The sequence below is a fragment of the Moschus berezovskii genome, chromosome 21 (assembly GCF_049115385.1).
Source record: "Moschus berezovskii isolate FMDL1 chromosome 21, NW_MosBer_1.0, whole genome shotgun sequence".
Lineage (NCBI taxonomy): Eukaryota > Metazoa > Chordata > Mammalia > Artiodactyla > Moschidae > Moschus > Moschus berezovskii.
In genome coordinates, this window is record NC_142480.1 from 161,717 (window position 1) to 180,543 (window position 18,827).

The 18,827-nt window shown below is 50.4% G+C and overlaps 1 protein-coding gene and 1 gene segment (V, D, J or C); both read left to right on the forward strand.

Moving 5' to 3' along the window:
* The first annotated feature begins 2,876 nt into the window (after positions 1 to 2,876).
* Positions 2,877 to 5,784, forward strand: LOC148774456 (disintegrin and metalloproteinase domain-containing protein 20-like). The gene is made up of 2 exons (XM_088829766.1): positions 2,877 to 4,359; positions 5,496 to 5,784. The coding sequence occupies exons 1-2, from the start codon at positions 3,777 to 3,779 to the stop codon at positions 5,522 to 5,524; spliced, it is 612 nt and encodes a 203-aa protein (XP_088685892.1). The 5' UTR covers positions 2,877 to 3,776; the 3' UTR covers positions 5,525 to 5,784.
* An 11,850-nt stretch (positions 5,785 to 17,634) lies between these two features.
* On the forward strand, positions 17,635 to 18,209 carry LOC129550735 (immunoglobulin heavy variable 4-38-2-like). The segment is given in 2 exon segments: positions 17,635 to 17,787; positions 17,869 to 18,209. Coding segments are annotated over 2 exon segments (372 nt in total).
* Positions 18,210 to 18,827: the final 618 nt, after the last annotated feature.

Here is an 18,827-nt window from a genome sequence, read left to right on the forward strand (position 1 = left end):
TCGTTATGGGAAATGGCAACCCACTCCAGGGTTCTTGCCACGGGAACCTCACAAATAGTATGAAAAGGGTAAAGCTATGTTACCTTTCTTTGAAACTGCCACACTGCCTGCTGAGGTGACTGGATCAACCTTCTTTCCACCAACAATGATGAGCTTTTCCATTGTCCTCCTCACTGGTCAACAGTGGGCATCGCAAGACTGGTGGGTTTCGCCATTCTAACGGTATGGCTAACCAGTGGCCCTGCAGGTGAGGAGAGCTCTCAGGGAGGGTCGGGATTCTCTCTGGTCCTGATGCTCTCAGACATGTCCCCTCCATACCTGTGGGGACGGACCCTCACTCTCCTGAAAGTCCACTGCACTGTGACCTTCACAGAAGGGGAGCGGCCCCACAGAGAGCACAGGTCTTGTCACAAGCACGGGGTCCCAGACCCCCGCCCCAAAACAGAAGCTCTGTCTCACACACACCAGAGTGGGCCAAAGGCCCTCCCCGCCCCGAGGGCCCCTCCACGATGCTCGCAGATCATTCTGTCACCTCAGTAGCAGCCTGGGTGGTGAGACGATGGAGGGGTGGTGAAGCCCACTCGCCTTTGGAGAGGCGGTCTGGCGCAACATGCAAGCGTCTCTGTCCGAGGTGTGCTGTCCTGTGGAAGCGGGAGGGGCCGGCTCGGGGTGGAGGCGTGAGACGCGCCCCGATCGAACTCCTCCTCCTCCGCTCGGCTCTGGCCATGTCCAGAGAAACGGCTGGAGGTCAGTGGGTGGCGGAACCGCATGGCCAACCCCGGCTGGTGAAGGCGGTGGCCGCGGGAGTCCTGGCACAACGTCCACCTCTTGGAAGTGTCCCATTACACACTCCCCTTGTCCATCAGGCAGCGGGCAGGAAGCTTTGCGGGCGCCCCCACAGCTCTGCCTCGATGAGCCAGGCCAGGATCCCCACGGGGCCACCCCAAAACATGTGCACTCCCCACACTGCACCAGCTCCCTGACGACGCCCCACACACAGCGTCTCTGTTCAGGGGGCAGGTGACCGCGGGCAAGCCCTCTGGGCCAGCACTTCAGTCCTTGAAGCTCAGGAGCACCCTCTCGATCACCACTTCTGGGGAGGTGGGCCAGCTCCCTTGTACAGGATTCCCTCCAGCCAAAGAAAGGGTCTACAGGACTATCCCCCCAAACCGACCTCACCCCAGCAGCCCTTACTTCTGCACAATGACAGCTTCTGTAAACCACGTGTGCAGGGAATGTAGGAGCTGGTTATGCCCCAGTGGCCACATGTGCATGCTCCACGTGCTCTCCACACCAAGCCCTGAGGTCCCCACCCTTACTGCGGGGCCCACGCTGCCAGAGGGAAGGGGACCCTATGTATGGTAACAGCAGGTCTGGCTTAGGGGCTGCCCTGCGGTGGGCCCCTTCAGAAACCCCAGGGGTCCCTGGCCTTTGCTGGCTCTCCTGCCACCTGTGGGCATGTGATGTTTGTCTCCTTCTAAGGTGGTGCCTGTTTCCTCCCCAGCCCACACTCAGGAGGAGACCCATGGAGCCAACTGGGCTGCTGAATGCAGCCAGACTGGATACTGATCCTTGTCACACGCCACTCGAGAGCTGCCTTTACCCCTGGCGGAGAGTGTTGGTCAGCAGGTGTCCTCCCACACTCTGAAGAAGACAGGGTGTCGGCACAGAAGGGTGGAAACAGTGGCTGGGCACCTCCCATCCAAGCCGAGGGAACTTCCTGAGACCCCTGTCTTCTCATGCTGTCTCCGGGGCTGATCCTCAGCACGGAGGGCCCTCCAGATGGGGGAGATGGAGAAACCACAGGACAGTAGGCTCTGGGCCTTATCCTGAACATGAGGGGCCGTCCGGATTTGGGAAGATGGAGAAACCGTGGACAGTAGGAGCCAGGCTCCATGGCATCGGCAGCCTCTTTCCCGTTGCCAACTCGTCTCCAATTGCACGTCTCAGGGACTCGGAATACCGCAGGGCTGCCAAAGCACCGTTGCCCCAGTTATCATTACAGAACTTCCCAGGAGCACACAGGCTGCCAGAGCTCGCACAATCCTCATCCTGTGTCCCTGCAACCAAGAACACCAGGCCCAGAAATCAGAGACGGACCTTCCTGTGAGCAGGTGACAGATGACGTCGTCCCTGGCATGCGCCTCCCCCACAACAGCCGCTGCTGCACAGGCCTGAAGGCAGATGCAGTGCTCCGCCCTCTACAGTATCCAGCAGGTAAAAGCAAACACCTTTCCCGCCTGCAGGAAGTCCTCCCTCTGACCTCAGGCAAAGGGGACCTGAAGGAGTCTGTAACTCCCCCAGGAGCCAAGAGGAAAGGGGCAGGGCTGCGGAGCATCCCAGCGCCCATGCTACTTCCGCTAGGCTCACCTCACGGCAGGCCGATCCGCCGAGGGCCGGGAGTCGGGGCCGCGCGTCGCGGCCTCACAGGCAGAGCCAGCGGACAGAGCAGAGGACCGAGAGTCCTCCCGAACCACCTGACCTGGGGTCTGACTCAGCTCCTCTGATGGTGCAGAGTCCGGGAGGCGAGGCGGTCGAGTGATCCAGCACTAAAGGCCACAGGCTGCTGCAGACACTTCCTGCTTCCAGCCAGATTTGCACGGAGGGCTCAGGTTCTCATCCCCTGCAGCCACGCCCAGCGGGGCTTGGTCAAGTTTTCCTATGAGCTGACACTTGGGCAAGGGGGCAGGGTTCAGGAAACAGCCACTCCATACACCGTGGGCCACCTCCCCGTAGCGAGCAGCTTGCAGTCAAGGCCACAGAACGCAGACGTGAAAGGGAAGGAACCAGAACCGACCTGAGTTAGACATGTTCTCTGCCAAGACAAGAAGGCAAAAAGCGGAACAACCCAACAAGCAAAATGCAGCAGAGGGCACCCTCTGTGGATACAGAGTTCTCATATTACAGACGCGAAAGCAAAATCTTGCTTTTATTCTGCCTGTGAGTGAGTTTCTGTCCTCTGTGGATGGCTAGAAAGTTGTATAAAAATGCCCAAACTACTTCCTTGTTCCCCTTGGGTACCAGCAGGCCCCCTGGGTCCACAGAGCCACAGGTGAAAACCATCCCCTGCCGGGAAAGAGCCGCACAGAAGGACAAGAAGGGAAGCCGGGGGCTCGCAGTCAGGCCTGGTTTCTGGTCTCACCAGCCGGGGTCAGCAAGAATCACAGAGAGTGTCCCAGAGGAGAGTGGGGAGCCTGCTCCTCAGGGGACCTAAACGAAGCTTCCAAGCGGAAACCAAGAGGAACACACGGTTTGCAAGTGACCCACCTGCTAACCAGGGTGAGACACATGCAATTATGAACTTCTGAAACATTTTCAGCACCTGTGAATGTTAAGCGACGTGAGCAGTGTCTGGCTCCGATCGCCAAAGCAGAAGGAAGTGATGCTCACAGGGAGGAAAAGAGGACTGTGCAGGAGGGGGCCTGGCAGCCCCAGCGGGCAGAGCGGGGGCCGTGAGCCGCACTGCGGGTGCACACTGGGCGTGCAGACCGCTGGAAGAAGGGCTGGACGTGTGGAGTGGAGACAGGCCTCTGCTCCCCTCCCCCTGCCCCGGTCAGCCCCCGCTGGACTGATGACCAGGCTCACCCAGGGCCCCGCCCTGTGGCTGTGACTCAGCCCCTGCAGATGACCCGCGCAGGGCTGGGCACTGGCACCCTTTGCGCTCTGTCAGTGTCTCCTCAGACGGCAGTGGCCTCGGCCCGCGGCTCAGACCTGGCTTCTCTGCAGGTCCTCCGCTCCTCTGTCCTCACTGGCGGACATCCCTGAGCAACGTCCCCATGCTGGCGGAGGGCTGGGTCACCCTGAGGGCAGCCCTCTGGCTGCTCGGGCTCTGGGCAGTGCTGGGCCCTGTCCAGTGCTCTCCGGACCGTCCCTCGTGGCGCTACGTCTCCATGGAGGTGGTGATCCCCAGGAAGGAGCTGCAGCAAGGCAAGGGCGCCCAGACGCTGGGCTGGCTCTCCTACAGCCTGCGCTTTGGGGGACAGAGGCACGTTATCCACATGCGGCGCAAGAGGCTCTTTTGGCCTGGATACCTGATGATGACTCAGGATGACCAAGGAGTCCTGCAGACGGGCCATCCCTTCATCCCTGAAGACTGTTACTACTTTGGCTACCTGGAGGAGATCCCTTTCTCCATGGTCTCCATAAGCACGTGCTATGGGGGTCTCCAGGGTTACATGAAGCTGGATGACCTTACCTACGAAATCAGCCCCCTCAAGCATTCTCGAAAGTTTGAGCACACTGTTTCTCAGATGGTGGCAGATGCCCACGCAATCGGACCGATGCACAGACCGGTGTATGAGGAGGAAAGGGACCCTCTGCTGTCTCCAGCAAACATCACCACAGCCCCCAGGATGTCTAGTAAGTTGTATATGTTCCATCAAGCCTTTATAAAAGGCTTATGTCAGTCTATGAACGCATTTTACAATGTGTTTATGAATGTGTCAAAAACTGTTCAATACATGGTGGATGTGGGCAATATCATTGATGGAGTTTATCGTGGTCTTGAGACAAGGTTTTATATTATCGCCCTACACATTTATGATGTTATGGACCCAGTTCACGGTGGCTCTCTCAGATCAAGAAGTCCATATTTTCGGTTCTATTCAAGAAGAATATTTCCTGTTCTTACACCACATACATGCGTAATCTTTAGTACATTTGAACCACCTGATGGTGCATTTATTCCATCTCTATATACTTTCTGCAGCTCAGGTAGTTTGGAGCCAATTGCTATTTCGGGGAAAAATATCCTAACGGTGGCTCTCTATGTGTGCTTTCTAATTGGCAGAAGTATTGGTCTTTATTACGACAAGGAACCATGTGTTTGCCAGAGAAGGACCACCTGCATTATGTATGGCTACCAGTCACTGACAGATGCTTGGAGTAACTGCTCCTATATGCACCTACAACATGTCGTCATGGCTGATCGCAGCTCTTGTATGTTTCACCCCACGCTGGAGTTTTACAACAGGTCGTTGACATATGAATTTTGTGGAAACAAAGAAGTGGAAAATAGGGAGCAATGCGACTGCGGCACCTTCAAGGAGTGCTATAACAACCAGTGCTGTACCAACCTCTGTTCTTTGACTGCTTCCAGCATCTGTGACACAGAAACATGCTGCACGAACTGCACATTCTCCAAGCCCGGGACGCTCTGCAGGCCCATCCGGGGTGTGTGTGACCTTCCTGAGTACTGCCGTGGGGTAAACAAGGCCTGCCCTAAGGACGTCTTCATGCAAGATGGAACCCCATGTGGTGAAGAGGGGTACTGCTTTAATGGAACTTGCACTGACCGCAGTGTGCATTGCAAAGAGATCTTCGGTAGAGGGGCTTTGAATGCTCCAGATGAATGCTATGATATAAACAGAGAAGCCAACCGATTTGGATTCTGTAGAAAAAGGCTTAAGTCTTTCCGCTTTTCACCTTGTTCGCTGACGGATAAGTTTTGTGGAAGGCTGCAGTGCACCAATGTCACTTTTCTCCCTCCACTGCAGGAACACGTTGGATTTCATCAAAGTCATAAGTCAGAGGCCTTGTGTTTTGGGCTGGACCTACACCGTGGGCAAGGAACAGTTGATTATGGCCAAGTGAAAAATGGTGCCCTCTGTGCTCCCGGAATCTACTGTTTGAACACCTACTGTAACATTTCTGTGAGTGCAATAAATTATACGTGTTTACCTCATAAATGCAGCTTCAGAGGAGTCTGCAACAGTAAAAGCCACTGCCATTGCCACGTGGGCTGGGCACCTCCACTTTGCAAAAACAGGGGTGATGGAGGGAGTGAAGACAGCGGACCCCCTCCAAGACGATTTCGATCGGTAGAGCCTGACAAAACAGTTCTCGTCTACATGAGACTGGTGTTCGCTCGCCTGTACGCCCTGATAGCTGCAGTCCTCTTTGGCGTGGCCACAAATGTAAAAACTGTCCATATCAGCAAAATTAAGGAAGAGACAGAGCATCCTGTGTAAACCAGCCTCCGGACCCCTGCACAGCTGCAGGGGAGGTAGGAGGAACTTCTGAGAAGGAATCGGTGATAAGACAGCAAAGCTGAAGTCTGCAGCAGACAGGGGTGGGGGCAGGTATCAGGAGGGTCAGCATTCTCACACCAGGTCCCTCGATAGGCCGCTGACCAGCACTCTGAAATAAATCTTGAAAACCATCCATAGGTGTCTTCTAATATTTTGTATTCCTAAGAGCCCAAACTGAGCCTGAGACTGGTCAGGAGAGACCTGAGTCAGCAACTGGGTCTTGACCCAAAGTTGCTGGTCCTGGTGTTAACAACCCCTCTAGGGACAACTTTATTTGGGTTTTCTCCAACACTCAGGTTTTCCTCATCTCCCAGGTACCTTCTCTTTTGCCAAACCCAAACTGGGCTCAGGGTAGTCGAGGACTACTCACGCAGGGTGGGGGGCTCATGGGGTGGTCTGCCACGTGTGGTAACCCCACTGTCCTCTGGCAGCTGGGCAGGGTGGGTGCCTTCCACGTCCAGCCTCGGGACAGAGCAGAGACCCAGACAGCCATTTCTCACCCTTGGGTGACCTCTGGCTTTTTCTGAGGTGAACGTCATGCGCGTGTGTGCAAGAGTGAGTGTGCCCAAGTGCTGGGTGTGACTGGACCCGTAAGGACAACCCCTGGGAGGCCAGCCTGGTGCCCATGGCCTCTGGGCTCTGCAGACTCAGGGCTAGAATCTAGGTGGGCTCTCCTCATTTTCCACAGTTCTTGGGTACAGGCTTTAAACTCCTCAAACTCAAACTGGGTTCTAAAACTCAGAGATGGAAGGTTTTGGAAACACTCTCTGGGCCCCACAATGGCTCCAGGAAGAGGGAGCCCAGGGACCACTGGGTCTACTTGGGAGACGCACTGCCAGCACTCATGTATAAAGATCCTCCCAACCGCCCCAGGGTCCTCCCACCTCCCACCGACCCCTGCCTGCAGAGCCCAGTGCATGCAGAAGAGGTGCCCCCTACCCTGTCCAGGGGCAGGGCTGCTCCCCCTTCTCCTGATCAGGGCTGGCAGAGAGCCTGTGTTTCGGTGCGTCCAGCTCCAGGGCACCTGCTCAGAACCTTGACAAAGCCTCTTTGCCACCTGCTCCCTCCTGCACCGGAGGAAGCAAGTAGACCAGAGACAGCACCCCGTGGCGAGAGGTCGCTCCTCCACCCGAGCCCTGAGACCAGGCTCTTCTCCTTCCAGCCGGTTCTTCCCCCATGTGGGAGGAGAAGCTGGAGAAAGCGGGCTGCTGTGGATCAGCCCTTGCAAAGTCCCACTGAGCAAAGTCAGAGGCTTCAGGTTCATCCAGGGCTTTGGGAGGAGGGAGAGGACGCAGAGGCAGTCTTGTCGTGTTTCTTGACCTGAAGCAGCCCAGTGGAAAAGCACTCATTTGGTATTAGTCGAATCTGAAACTGAAAGCAGAAATAGAGTCTACTAGAAGGTACCTCGGAGAAGACAGTGGCAAGCCACTCCAGTACTCTTGCCTAGAAAATCCCATGGATGGAGGAGCCTGGTGGGCTGCAGTCCGTGGGGTCGCTAAGTGTCCGACACGACTGAGCGACTTCACTTTCACTTTTCACTTTCACACATTGGAGAAGGAAATGGCAACCCACTCCAGTGTTCTTGCCTGGAGAATCCCAGGGATGGGGAAGCCTGGTGGGCTTCCATCTATGGGGTCACACAGAGTCGGACACGACTGAAGTGACTTAGCAGCAGCAGCAGCAGCAGCAGAAGATACCTCCCCCTGTCTCTGGGGAAGAACCAAAGAAGCCTGGACCCAGCGGCAAGTATCAAAGAGCGGGACTGATGACAGTGACCGACGAGTGAGCCCGAGAGCCCTGGACCTGCTCGGAGGGGCTCTTTGGCGGAAGGTTGGGCCCACCCGGGAGGAGGTGCTCCCTGGGCTTCCCACCACCCCCCAGAGCCACACCTTCCTGACCGGCCCCGCCTCTGTACCTCCCTGTTGGATAAGACTCTGGAGAGTCTCTTGGACTGCAAGGAGAGTCTCTTGGACTGCAGTCCATCCTAAAAGAAATCAGTCCTGAATATTCATTGGAAGGACTGATGCTGAAGCTGAAGCTCCAATACTTTGACCACCTGATGTGAAGAACTGACTCCCTGGAAAAGACCCTGATGCTGGGAAAGATTGAAGGCGGGAGGAGAAGGGGACACCTCCCCCTTGAGTCCATGTTAAAGGAGTTTTCTAATTTTCTATTTCTGATATTTTATTATTAGTGTATAGAAATGCAATATATTTCTGTATGTGTCTAGATTGTGTCCCGAATCTTTGGCGGTGGCTTTAGGATTTTTCTATATAAAGTATCATGCCACATGCCAATAGCAACTATTTTCTTTCTTCCCTTCCAATTTGGATTCCTTTTGTTTATTTATTTTTTCTGACTGCTGTAACTAAAACCATCAGTACTATGTTAAGTAGAAGTGGCAAGAATGGGCAATCTTGCCTTGCTTCTGATTTTAGAGGAAATAATTTCTCCTTTTTGCCATTGAGCATGAGAGTAGCTGTGGTTTTGTCATAGATGGCTTTAATATGTTGAGAAGCATCAGTTAGAACTGGACATGGAACAACAGACTGGTTCCAAAGAGGAAAAGGAGTAGGTCAAAGCTGTGTATTGTTACCCTGCTTATTTAACTTATATGCAGAGTACATCATGAGAAATGCTGGGCTGGTTGAAGCACAAACTGGAATCCAGATTGCCGGGAGAAATATCAATAACCTCAGATATGTAGATGACACCACCCTTATGGCAGAAAGTGAAGAGGAACTGAAAAGCCTCTTGATGAAAGTGAAAGAGGAGAGTGAAAAAGTTGGCTTAAAGCTCAACATTCAGACGACTAAGGTCATGGCATCTGGTCCCATCACTTCATGGGAAACAGATGGGGAAACAGTGGAAACAGTGTCAGACTTTCTTTCTCTGGGTTCCAAAATCACTGCAGATGGTGATTGCAGCCATGAAATTAAAAGATGCTTACTCCTTGGAAGGAAAGTTATGATCAACCTAGAAAGCTTATTAAAAAGCAGAGACATTACTTTGCCAAAAAAAGTCCATCCAGTCAAGGCTATGGTTTTTCCCGTGGTCATGTATGGATGTGAGAGTTGGACTGTGAAGAAAGCTGATCACCGAAGAATTGATGCTTTTGAACTGTGGTGCTGGAGAAGACTCTTGAGAGTCCCTTGGACTGCAAGGAGATCCAACCAGTCCATTCTAAAGGAGATCAGTCCTGGGTGTTCTTTGGAAGGACTGATGCTAAAGCTGAAACTCCAATACTTTGGCCACCTCATGTGAAGAGTTGACTCATTGGAAAAGACTTTGATGGTGGGAGGGATTGGGGGCAGGAGGAGAAGGGGACGACAGAGAATGAGATGGCTGGATGGCATCACCGACTTGATGGACATGAGTTTGAGTGAACTCCGGGAGTTGGTGATGGACAGGGAGGTCTGATGTGCTGCAATTCATGGGGTTGCAAAGAGTCGGACACGACTGAGCGACTGAACTGAACTGAACTGATGCCTCCTCTATGTCCACTTTGATGAGAGGTTTATCATGAATGGATGTTGAATTTGGCAAACACCTTTTCGACATCCATCCTTTGTTATTGTGTTGTATCTTATTGGATGATTGTGGATATCAAAACTTCCCTGGGACCCTCAAATAAATAACAATTGATTATGGTGTATGATCATTTCTATACATTGTTGAATTTTGTTTTTTCAATATTTTGTGGAGCATTTTAGCATTTAAATTGATCCGAGATATTTTCCAATAGTTTTATAGTACCCTTCTTTGATTTCAGTATCAGGAAAATGATGACCTCATAGAATGCATTTCAGACTGTTCCATCCTCTCACATTTTTGGGGTTGAGAAAGAGAACTATTAGTTCTTCTTTTTATGTTTCATAGAATTCCCTAGTGACGTTGTCTGTTCCATGACAGACTACTTCTCAGAGTTTGTGTTCTTTTTTCCAACTATCATTAAAAATTCAATGTAACAGCAAGCGATCAGTCTGCTCAAGTTGTTTGTTTCACCCTGATTCAATCTTAGCAGGATATATCATTGTAGGATTTTGTTCATTTCTCCTAGATTGTCCAATTTATTCTTATAAAATTTTTTTGAAATAATCTCATGTCATTTTTGACCACAGGTATCAGCAAGTATGCCTCCTCTTTTATTTCGTTTTTTATTTTTTAATTTGAATGCCTCCAACTATCTCGTTTGTAAGCCTGGCTTTAGACTTAACGTTTCTGTTCATTTTCAGAGGAAAAAGCAAAACAGTTCTTGGTTTCACTGATCATTTTCATTGTTTTTGTGTGTGTGTTTGTCTTAATTTTGCTCACTCCTTCTTTGTGATCTGTAATTTCTTTCCTTCTGCTGACTCCGGGTGTTGTTTGTTTTCTTTTTTCTAACTTCTTCAGCTGGTTCAGTTCAGTTCAGTCGCTCAGACGTGTCCGACTCTATACCACCCAATGTATTGCAGCAAGTCAGGGGTACCTGACCTTCACAATCTCAGGGAGTTTGCTGAGACTCATGTCCATTGAGTCAATAATGCCATCCAACCATCTCATCCTGTTATCCACTTCCCCTCTTGCACTCAGCCTTTCTCAGCTTATTGGCATCTTTTCCAATAAGTCGACTCCTTGCCTCAGGTGGCCAAAGTATTGGAGCTCCAGTTTCAGCATCAGTCCTGCCAGTCAACATTCACGGTTGATTTCCTGTAGGACTTACTGGTTTGACCTCCTGGCTGTCCAAAGGACTCTCAAGAGTCTTCTCCGGAACCACAGTTGGAGGCGTCCGTCCTTGGGCACTCAGTCTTCTTTGTGGTCCAGCCCTCACATCCGTACGTGACAGCAGGAAGAGACATAACTTGAACTGTATGGTCATGTGACGTTTGTCAGAAAAGTGATATCTCTGATTTTTAATATGCTGTCCAGTTTATAAGCTTCTCTTCCAAGGAGCAAGCATCTTTTAATTTCTTGGCTGCAGTCACCATTGGCAGTGACCCTGGGGCCCAGAAAGTAAAGTCTCTCACCATTTTCATTTTCCCTCCATCTATTTGCCATGAAGTGGTGAGACTGGATGTCATGATCTTAGCTTTGGAGGCTGAGGATTAGGCCAGCTTTTCCACTCTCCTATCTGCCCCTCATCAAGAGGCGCTTTACTCCTCTTCCCACTCGCCACTGGGGCGGTGTCATCTGCACGTCTGAGTTTGTCGGTATTTCTGCCAGTCATGTTGACTCCAGGTTTGATTCACCCAGCCTGGCATGTCACATGGTATACACGGCATACCTATTTGTCCCCCAAAACCAAGGTTAAAAAAAGTAGAGGAAAACAATAGAATGGGAAAGACTAGCGATTTCTTCAAGAAAACTAGAGGTACCAAGATGATACTGTAAAAGTGCTGCATTCAATTAGCCAGCAAATCTGGAAAAGTCAGCAGTAGCCACAGGGCTGGAAAAGGTCTGTTTTCATTCCAATCCCAAAGAAAGAAAGAAAAGAAAGAACGTGAAATTGATCAGTCATGTCCAACTCTTTGCGACCTCAGCACTGTAGCCCACCAGGGTCCTCTCTCCATGGGATTTTCCAGGCAAGACTACTTTTCATTCTTGGAAAAGTGTTTGGAAAGAATGTTTTCCTTCGAATCCCAAAGAAAGGCAATGCCAAATAATGTTCAAACTACCCACAGAATTTCACTCATCTCACACGCTAGCAAAGTAATGCTCAAAATTTTCCAAGCCAGGCTTCAACAGTACGTGAACCATGAAACTCCAGATGTTCAAACTGGGTTTAGAAAAGGCAGAGGAACCAGAGATCAAATTGCCAATATCCGCTGGATCATCGAAAAAGCAAGAAATTTCCAGAGAAACATCTCGTTTTGCTTATTGAAAACTCCAAAGCCTTTGACTGGGTGGATCACAACAAACTGGAAAATTCTTAAAAAGATGGTAATACAAGACCACCTAACCTGCCTCCTGAGAAACCTGTATGCAGGTCAAGAAGCAACAGGTAGAACTGCACATGGAACAACAGACTGGTTCCAATTTGGGAAAGGAGTACATCAAGGCTGTATATCGTCATCCTGCTGGTTTAACTTATATGCAGAGTACATCATGCTGGACTGGATGAAGCACAAGCTGGAATCAAGATTGCCAGCAGAAATATCCATAACCTCAGATATGCAGATGATAACAGCCTTACGGCAGAAAGAGAAGAAGAAGTAAAGAGCCTCTTGATGAAAGTGAAAGAGGAGAGTGAAAAAGTTGGCTTAAAACTCAACATTCAGAAAACTAAGGTCATGGCATCCGGTCCCGTCACTTCATGGCAAATAGATGGGGAAATAATGGAAAGTGAGAGACCGTATTTTGGGGGGCTCCAAAATCACTGCAGACGGTGACTGCAGCCGTGAAATTAAAAGAAGTTTGCTCCTTGGAACAAAAGCTATGACCAACCTAGACAGCATATTAAAAAGCAGAGACGTTACTTTGCCAGAAAACATCCATCTATGCAAAGCTATGTTTTTTCCAGTACTATATGGATGGGAGATTTGGACTATAAAGAAATCTGAGCACCAAAGCATTGATTATTTTAAACTGTGGTGTTGGAGAAGACTCTTGAGAGTCCCTTGAAATGCAAAGAGATTTAACCGGTCAATCCTAAAGAAAATCAGTCTTGAATATACATTGGAAGGACTGATGGTGAAGCTGAAACTCCAATGCTTTGGCCACCTGATGCAAAGAAGTGACTCATTGGAAAAGACCCTGATGCTGGGAGAGATTGAAGACGAGAGGAGAAGGCAATGACAGAAGATGAGGTTGTTGGATGGCATCGCTGATGCGATGGACAAGCTCCGGAAGTAGCTGATGGACAGGGAAGCCTGGTGTGCTTCAGTCTGTGGGTCACAAAGGGTCAGACACGACTGAGCGACTGAACTGAACTGAAGCAAACACTTCACGCGAGATCGGCACAGGAAAAGACAGACGTGTTATGGCCTGAACGGGAACAGAAGACATTAAGAAGAGGTGGCAAGAATACACAGAAGAGCTAAACCAAAAAGATTTTCATGACCCGGATAACCATGATGGTGTGATCTCTCACCCAGAGCCAGACATCCTGGAGTGTGAGGCGCTCCTTTGTTTGGTACATAAATGTTTATAATTGTTATATTTTGTCTTTGGGTTGATCTCTTGATCAATATGCAGTGTCCTTCCTTTTCTCTTGCAATGGTCTTTACTTTAAAGTCTATTTGGTCTGATGGGAGTACGGCCACTTTAGGTTTTTTTTTATTTCTATTTGCATAATAGATCTTTTTCCACCCCGTCATTTTCAGTCTTTATGTGTCCCCAGATCTTAAGTGCATCTCTTGCAGACAGCATATATAAGGGTCAGTTTTTAAAAAATCCATTCAGCAGTTTGTGTCTTTTGGTTGGAGCATTTAATCTATTTACATTTAAGGTAATTATCGATGTGTATGTTCCTGTTTCCATTTTCTTATTTGTTTCATTTTTTAAGAAGATCCAACTTTTATTTAGTTAGTTTTTAATAATTGTGTACATTTGTTTAGTTTTGGCTGTGCTGACCTTCACTGCTATGCAGGTTTTGCTCTAGTCGTTGCAATCAGGCATTACTCCCAGCGGTGATGTGCGGGCTTGCGGGCTTCTCAGTGGGGTGTCTTCTCTTGCTGTGGAGCACTGGCTCTAGGGTGGATGGGCTTCAGCCGTTTCCACATATGGGCTCAGTAGTTGTGGCATACACGCTTTGTAGCTCCGTGGCAAGTGGGACCTTCCCAGATCAGGGATCAAACCCCTGTCTCTTGCATTGTCAGGATTCTTTATAACTGAGCCTCCAGGGAAGCCCCATTTCAGTTTGTTTTTGTGGATCTTTTTCTTTTCTTGTGTCTCCTTCCTAGAGAAGTTTCTTAGTGTTTCCTTTAAAGCTGGTTTGTGATGTGGAATCCTCTTGGTGTTTTCTCATCTGTGAAGCGTTTGATTCCTCTGTTGAATGAGAATGATATCCTTGCTGAGCAGAGTAATCTAAGTGGTAAGTTCTTCCCTTTAGTCACTTTCAACGTGTCCTGCCACTCCCTTCGGGCCTGCTGAGTTTTAGCTGAAAGTGAGCTGATGTGGTTATGAGGACTCCCTTGTATGTTATTTGTTGCTGTTCTCTTGCTGCTTTTGATACATTTCTTTGTATTTAAATTTTTTAATTAATTTATTTTAATTGGAGGCTAATTACTTTGCAGTATTGTGGTCGATTTTGCCATACTTTGACATGATGGGGAGAGAGGCGGGAGCGGGGTTCAGGATGGGGAAACACATGTACACCTGCGGCTAGTTCATGTCAATGCATTTAACTTTTGTAGTTTGGTTAATACATGTCTTGGTGTGTCTCCCCTGAGCTTTACCCTGGACGGCACTCTGCTTTCTGGGCTTGGTTGGCTCTTTCCTTTCCCGCTGAGGAAATTTCCGCATATACTCTGTTCACGTGTTTTCTCAGATCCTTTCTGTCTCTATTCTGCTGGGATCCCACTAATTCAAACGCTGGTGCCCGTAACGTTGCCCCAGAGGTCTCTGAGACTGTCCTCATTTATTCTCATTTTGCTCCTGCTTTGTTCTTCTCTGTGGCAGCTGTTTCCACCTTTCCGTCTTCCAGCACACTTCTTCCCTCTTATGCCTCAGTTTTTTGTTATTGATTTCTTCTCGTGTCTTTTTCATTTTGCTTATTCTGTTGCTCATCACTAATTCTTTGTTTCTCCTAGGTCCTTGTTAAATATTTCTTGTGTCTTCTGGATCTGTGCTTCCATTCTATTTCCATGATCTTGGACAGTCTTTCCTATTACTCCTTTGAATTCTTTTCGGGTAGAGTGCCTGTTTCCTCTGCACTGATTTGGCCTTGTGGATTTTTCTCTCTTCCCTCGTCTGCAATATAGTCCTCTGTCACCTCATTTCTCTGACTCCCTGTGCTTAACGCAGGCTGCAGGGTCTTAGTCCCTCTCGTTTCAGCTGTGCCCCCTGGTGGGTAATGTTTGTCCCGGGGCCTGTGTGGGCTTTCTTGTGGACAGGACTGTTGCCTGTGCTCGGTGGGCAGAGCAGGTCCTTTCCCTCTGATGGGCAGGCCCATATCAGGGCGGTGTTTCGGGGTGTACTGCAGTCCATACAACCTTAGGCGGCCTGTCAGGTGATGAGTCTGTGTTCCTGCCTTGCTGGTTGTTTAGTGTGAGGTGTCTGGCACTGGCTGCTGCAAGTGGTTGGATGGAACTGGGCCTCTGTGTCAAGATAAACACACTTAAACTCGTTTTCAGAGCACTGAGTCAATCAGCCAGAGGAGACACCAGCGGCTCGTTGCTCACTTATTGGGTGATGTTGGAGTCTTCTTTGGATCCTGCTGCGAATGTTGTTCGGTTGTTTAGTCATGTCTGACACTTTGTTACTCCATGGACAGTATCCCATCAGCTTTCCTTCACTCCCTCCCAGAGTTTGAACAAATTCATGTCCATTGGGTCAGTGATGCTATCCTACCATCTTATCCGAGGTGTCACTCACTTCTCCTGCCCCTAATCTTCCCCAGCATCAGGGTCTTTTCCAAGGAGTCAGCTCTTCACATCAGGTGACCAAAGTATTGGAACTTCAGCATCAGTCCATCCAATGAACATTCAGGGCTGATCTCCTTTAGGATTGATTAGTTTACAGTCCAAGGGACTCTCAAGGCCTCCAGCACTCCAGCACTCCACTTCTCATGGCATAGTCTTAATAAACCGCATAGTAGACAGACTGCAATGGATTTGGGAATGCAGCCTAGAGTCCTTCAGTCCCTTGAGATGGAAAAGATTACTGGATTCCTCAGGAAGGCCCAATGCAATTACAGGGTTCTTAGAAACTGAAGCTTGAGACAGAAATGCCCGTTAGGGTGATGCAACACAAGACGCCACTGGCTCTGGAGATGGAAGAAGGCGCTGAGCCAGAAATGAGGGCACATCCAGCAGCGCAGTGACCCGGACGCCAGAGGCCCCCCCATTCTGTACTCTTCCTCAGAGTCTCCCCAACGCCATGTATCAAGCAAACCTCAAACCTCTTGGAGGCCTACCCCCACAAAGGTCACAGACCCAGTTAGGTGAACCCACTCCCAAAAGCAAGATCAGGTGGCAGGAAACAGGAGCAGGCACAGAAGTGGTCCTGGCGCAAAACAGCAATAGCAAAACCCTGACTAGAAAGGGTACTCCATATTCACCGTGCTGTAACCCAGTCAGAGTACAGGCAAGACCTGTGGGCTCAGGGAGAGCTGACCTGCCCCAGACCCGAAGGGGTGATGTCTCAGGGAGGAGAGGACCAGGGTCACGTGGACAGGGTGTCAGTCAGGCGGGGGACGCACACTGGGCTTTGCTGGCTCCAGAAGAGAGAGCACCAGTGATGACCTGATGACAGCACTCACACCCCCGGCAAACACGCTGTCAAGTCCACACACGCTGTGACTGCCGCCATCCCCAGGACACATCCTCACAGACAGAAATGCAGGTGTGAGGCCACAGCCTCAGGGCCACAGGGAGACGGGGGAGCTGTGCTCTGCTCTGCAGCACTGCTGACTCAGAGGCCCTCAGGCTCAGTCCAGGACACAGAGACCCAGGACTCGGGAGAGCTGCTCTCAGTGGGTTTTCAAGGGAACCTGCTGCCTGAGGTGGGGCTTTCCTCTGACCGTGCCACCCTCACTCTCTGCACGCCCTTCACTGTGAAGGCTTCCCTCCAAGAACCATGCGTGTCCTCTCACCACTGTGCTGGAGACTGTGCTCCCTGAGCGCCCATCTCACTGGCAGGGACACAGAGGGGAAGAAATACGCACTCGGAGGAGGAGGGAGCCTGTGCACAGTGGCCAGGACACTGCCCAGCACGTCGGAGCACTGAGGCGCTCCCAGGAGCTGTCTGTCCTCGGCCCTCAGTGGCCTGGGGTCCTCAGTGTCCACCCTCAGGGAGGAGGTCCTGAGGTTCACGAGGTTCTGCAGACACTCAGCTGTGCACAGGGAAACGCAGGACAGGCCACCGGGCAAGTCAGCCATGCTGGGAAGATGAGCATCTCAGCAGAAATGTCTGCTTTGTCCACAAAATTAATGCTGTGTTTAATTACTGTGGACAAACCACCTCTAGAGTGACTCTGGAGAATATTTAAGTAGTTCCAGATGAAAAGCTAGTCACACAAGCTAAGAGAAATAGAAATGCTTTGGGAATTCTGATAAACATTAAATTGTACCAAACTCCATTTGAATTCAATGTGATTATTACATGTATATTTTTCTCCAAGGTTTAAATATGAATAAATGAGGATAAGCTAATCAGATAAGAAAAAAATAAGACTTTGTGTCAGACAACTGGGTGGTCCCTGAATGTGTGGTGGGCATTTGATACATAAAGGTAAACACCTCCAGTGAGTCTGCCATTGTTCCCTGAAAGCGTCTTCTTTCCTGACCAGCACTCCATCATCATTTCATTTCTCAGCAGTCTTCTTGTCATGGGGAGGGGGTCCCCAGGAGGGGGCTGAGTTCTCTGAGGGCACAGTTCTCACCTCCCTCACAGGGCGAGCCCCATAGACAGGACCTCTTTTCACTGCGTTCTGCTTTGTATGCAGAGGTCCCTCCCGTATGCAAATATCCACTCAGGTCACAGGGCAGAAACAGAGCACCAGCTCGCTTAAATTCAGCTTTCTCCTGAGGCCTGAAGAGATTTCCGGGAGTGGTGCCTCTCCTCTGCGCGAAGATGAGCCCACTGTGGATCTTCCTCTTCGTGCTGTCAGCTCCCAGAGGTGAGTGTCTCTGGATCAGACATGGCACGTGGGGAGGCTGCATCTGAGCCCATGGGTCACCGTGCTTCTCTCTGTCCACAGGGGTCCTGTCCCAGGTGCAGCTGCAGGAGTCGGGACCCAGCCTGGTGAAGCCCGCACAGACCCTCTCCCTCACCTGCACAGTCTCTGGATTCTCACTAACCAGCAATGCTGTAGGCTGGGTCCGCCAGGCCCCAGGGAAGGCGCTGGAGTGGGTTGGTGATATAAGCAGTGGTGGAAGCACATACTATAACCCAGCCCTGAAATCCCGGCTCAGCATCAGCAGGGACACCTCCAAGAGCCAAGTCTCCCTGTCGCTGAGCAGCGTGACAGCTGAGGACACGGCCGTGTATTACTGTGCGAGAGACACAGTGAGGGGAAGTCAGTGAGAGGCCAGACAGAAACCGCCCAGCATGAGGCCCGTGACCACCAGGGGGCGCTCTGCTACTGCTAAGTCACTTCAGTCGTGTCCGACTCTGTGTGAACCCATAGATGGAAGCCCACCAGGCTCCCCCGTCCCTGGGATTCTCCAGGCAAGAACACTGGAGTGGGTTGCCATTTCAGGACCCACCAAATTCAGAACTGAGCCCAGAAGTAGGTGCCCTGGGGGTTCTGGGAGGGAAATGTTAGAATCTGTGATTTTTTCTCTTCCCACCCCATTGCTTCCCTGGAAAACCCCTTTTGTGTCCTTAATTTTTCATTATTGTGCTTTATATTTCTTTCATAAAACTATACATAGTTTGTATTTTGCTTTTAAGTATAGTTGTGTGTCCCTTGGACTGCAAGGAGGTCCAACCAGTCTATCCTAAAGGAGATCAGTCCTGGGTGTTCATTGGAAGGACTGATGCTAAAGATGAAACTGCAATACTTTGGCCAGCTCATGCGAAGGGTTGACTCACTGGAAAAGACTCTGATGCTGGGAGGGATTGGGGGCAGGAAGAGAAGGGGACAACAGAGAATGAGATGGCTGGACGGCATCACCGACTCGATGGACGTGAGCTTGAGCAAACTCCGGGAGTTGG

Coding starts and splice junctions, on each gene's coding strand:
- LOC148774456 (XM_088829766.1), top strand. CDS start 3,777: ATGCTGGCGGAGGGCTGGGTCACCCTGAGGGCAGCCCTCTGGCTGCTC. Junction 4,360..5,495: donor CACAGCCCCCAGGATGTCTA/GTAAGTTGTATA, acceptor CCTCCACTGCAG/GAACACGTTGGATTTCATCA.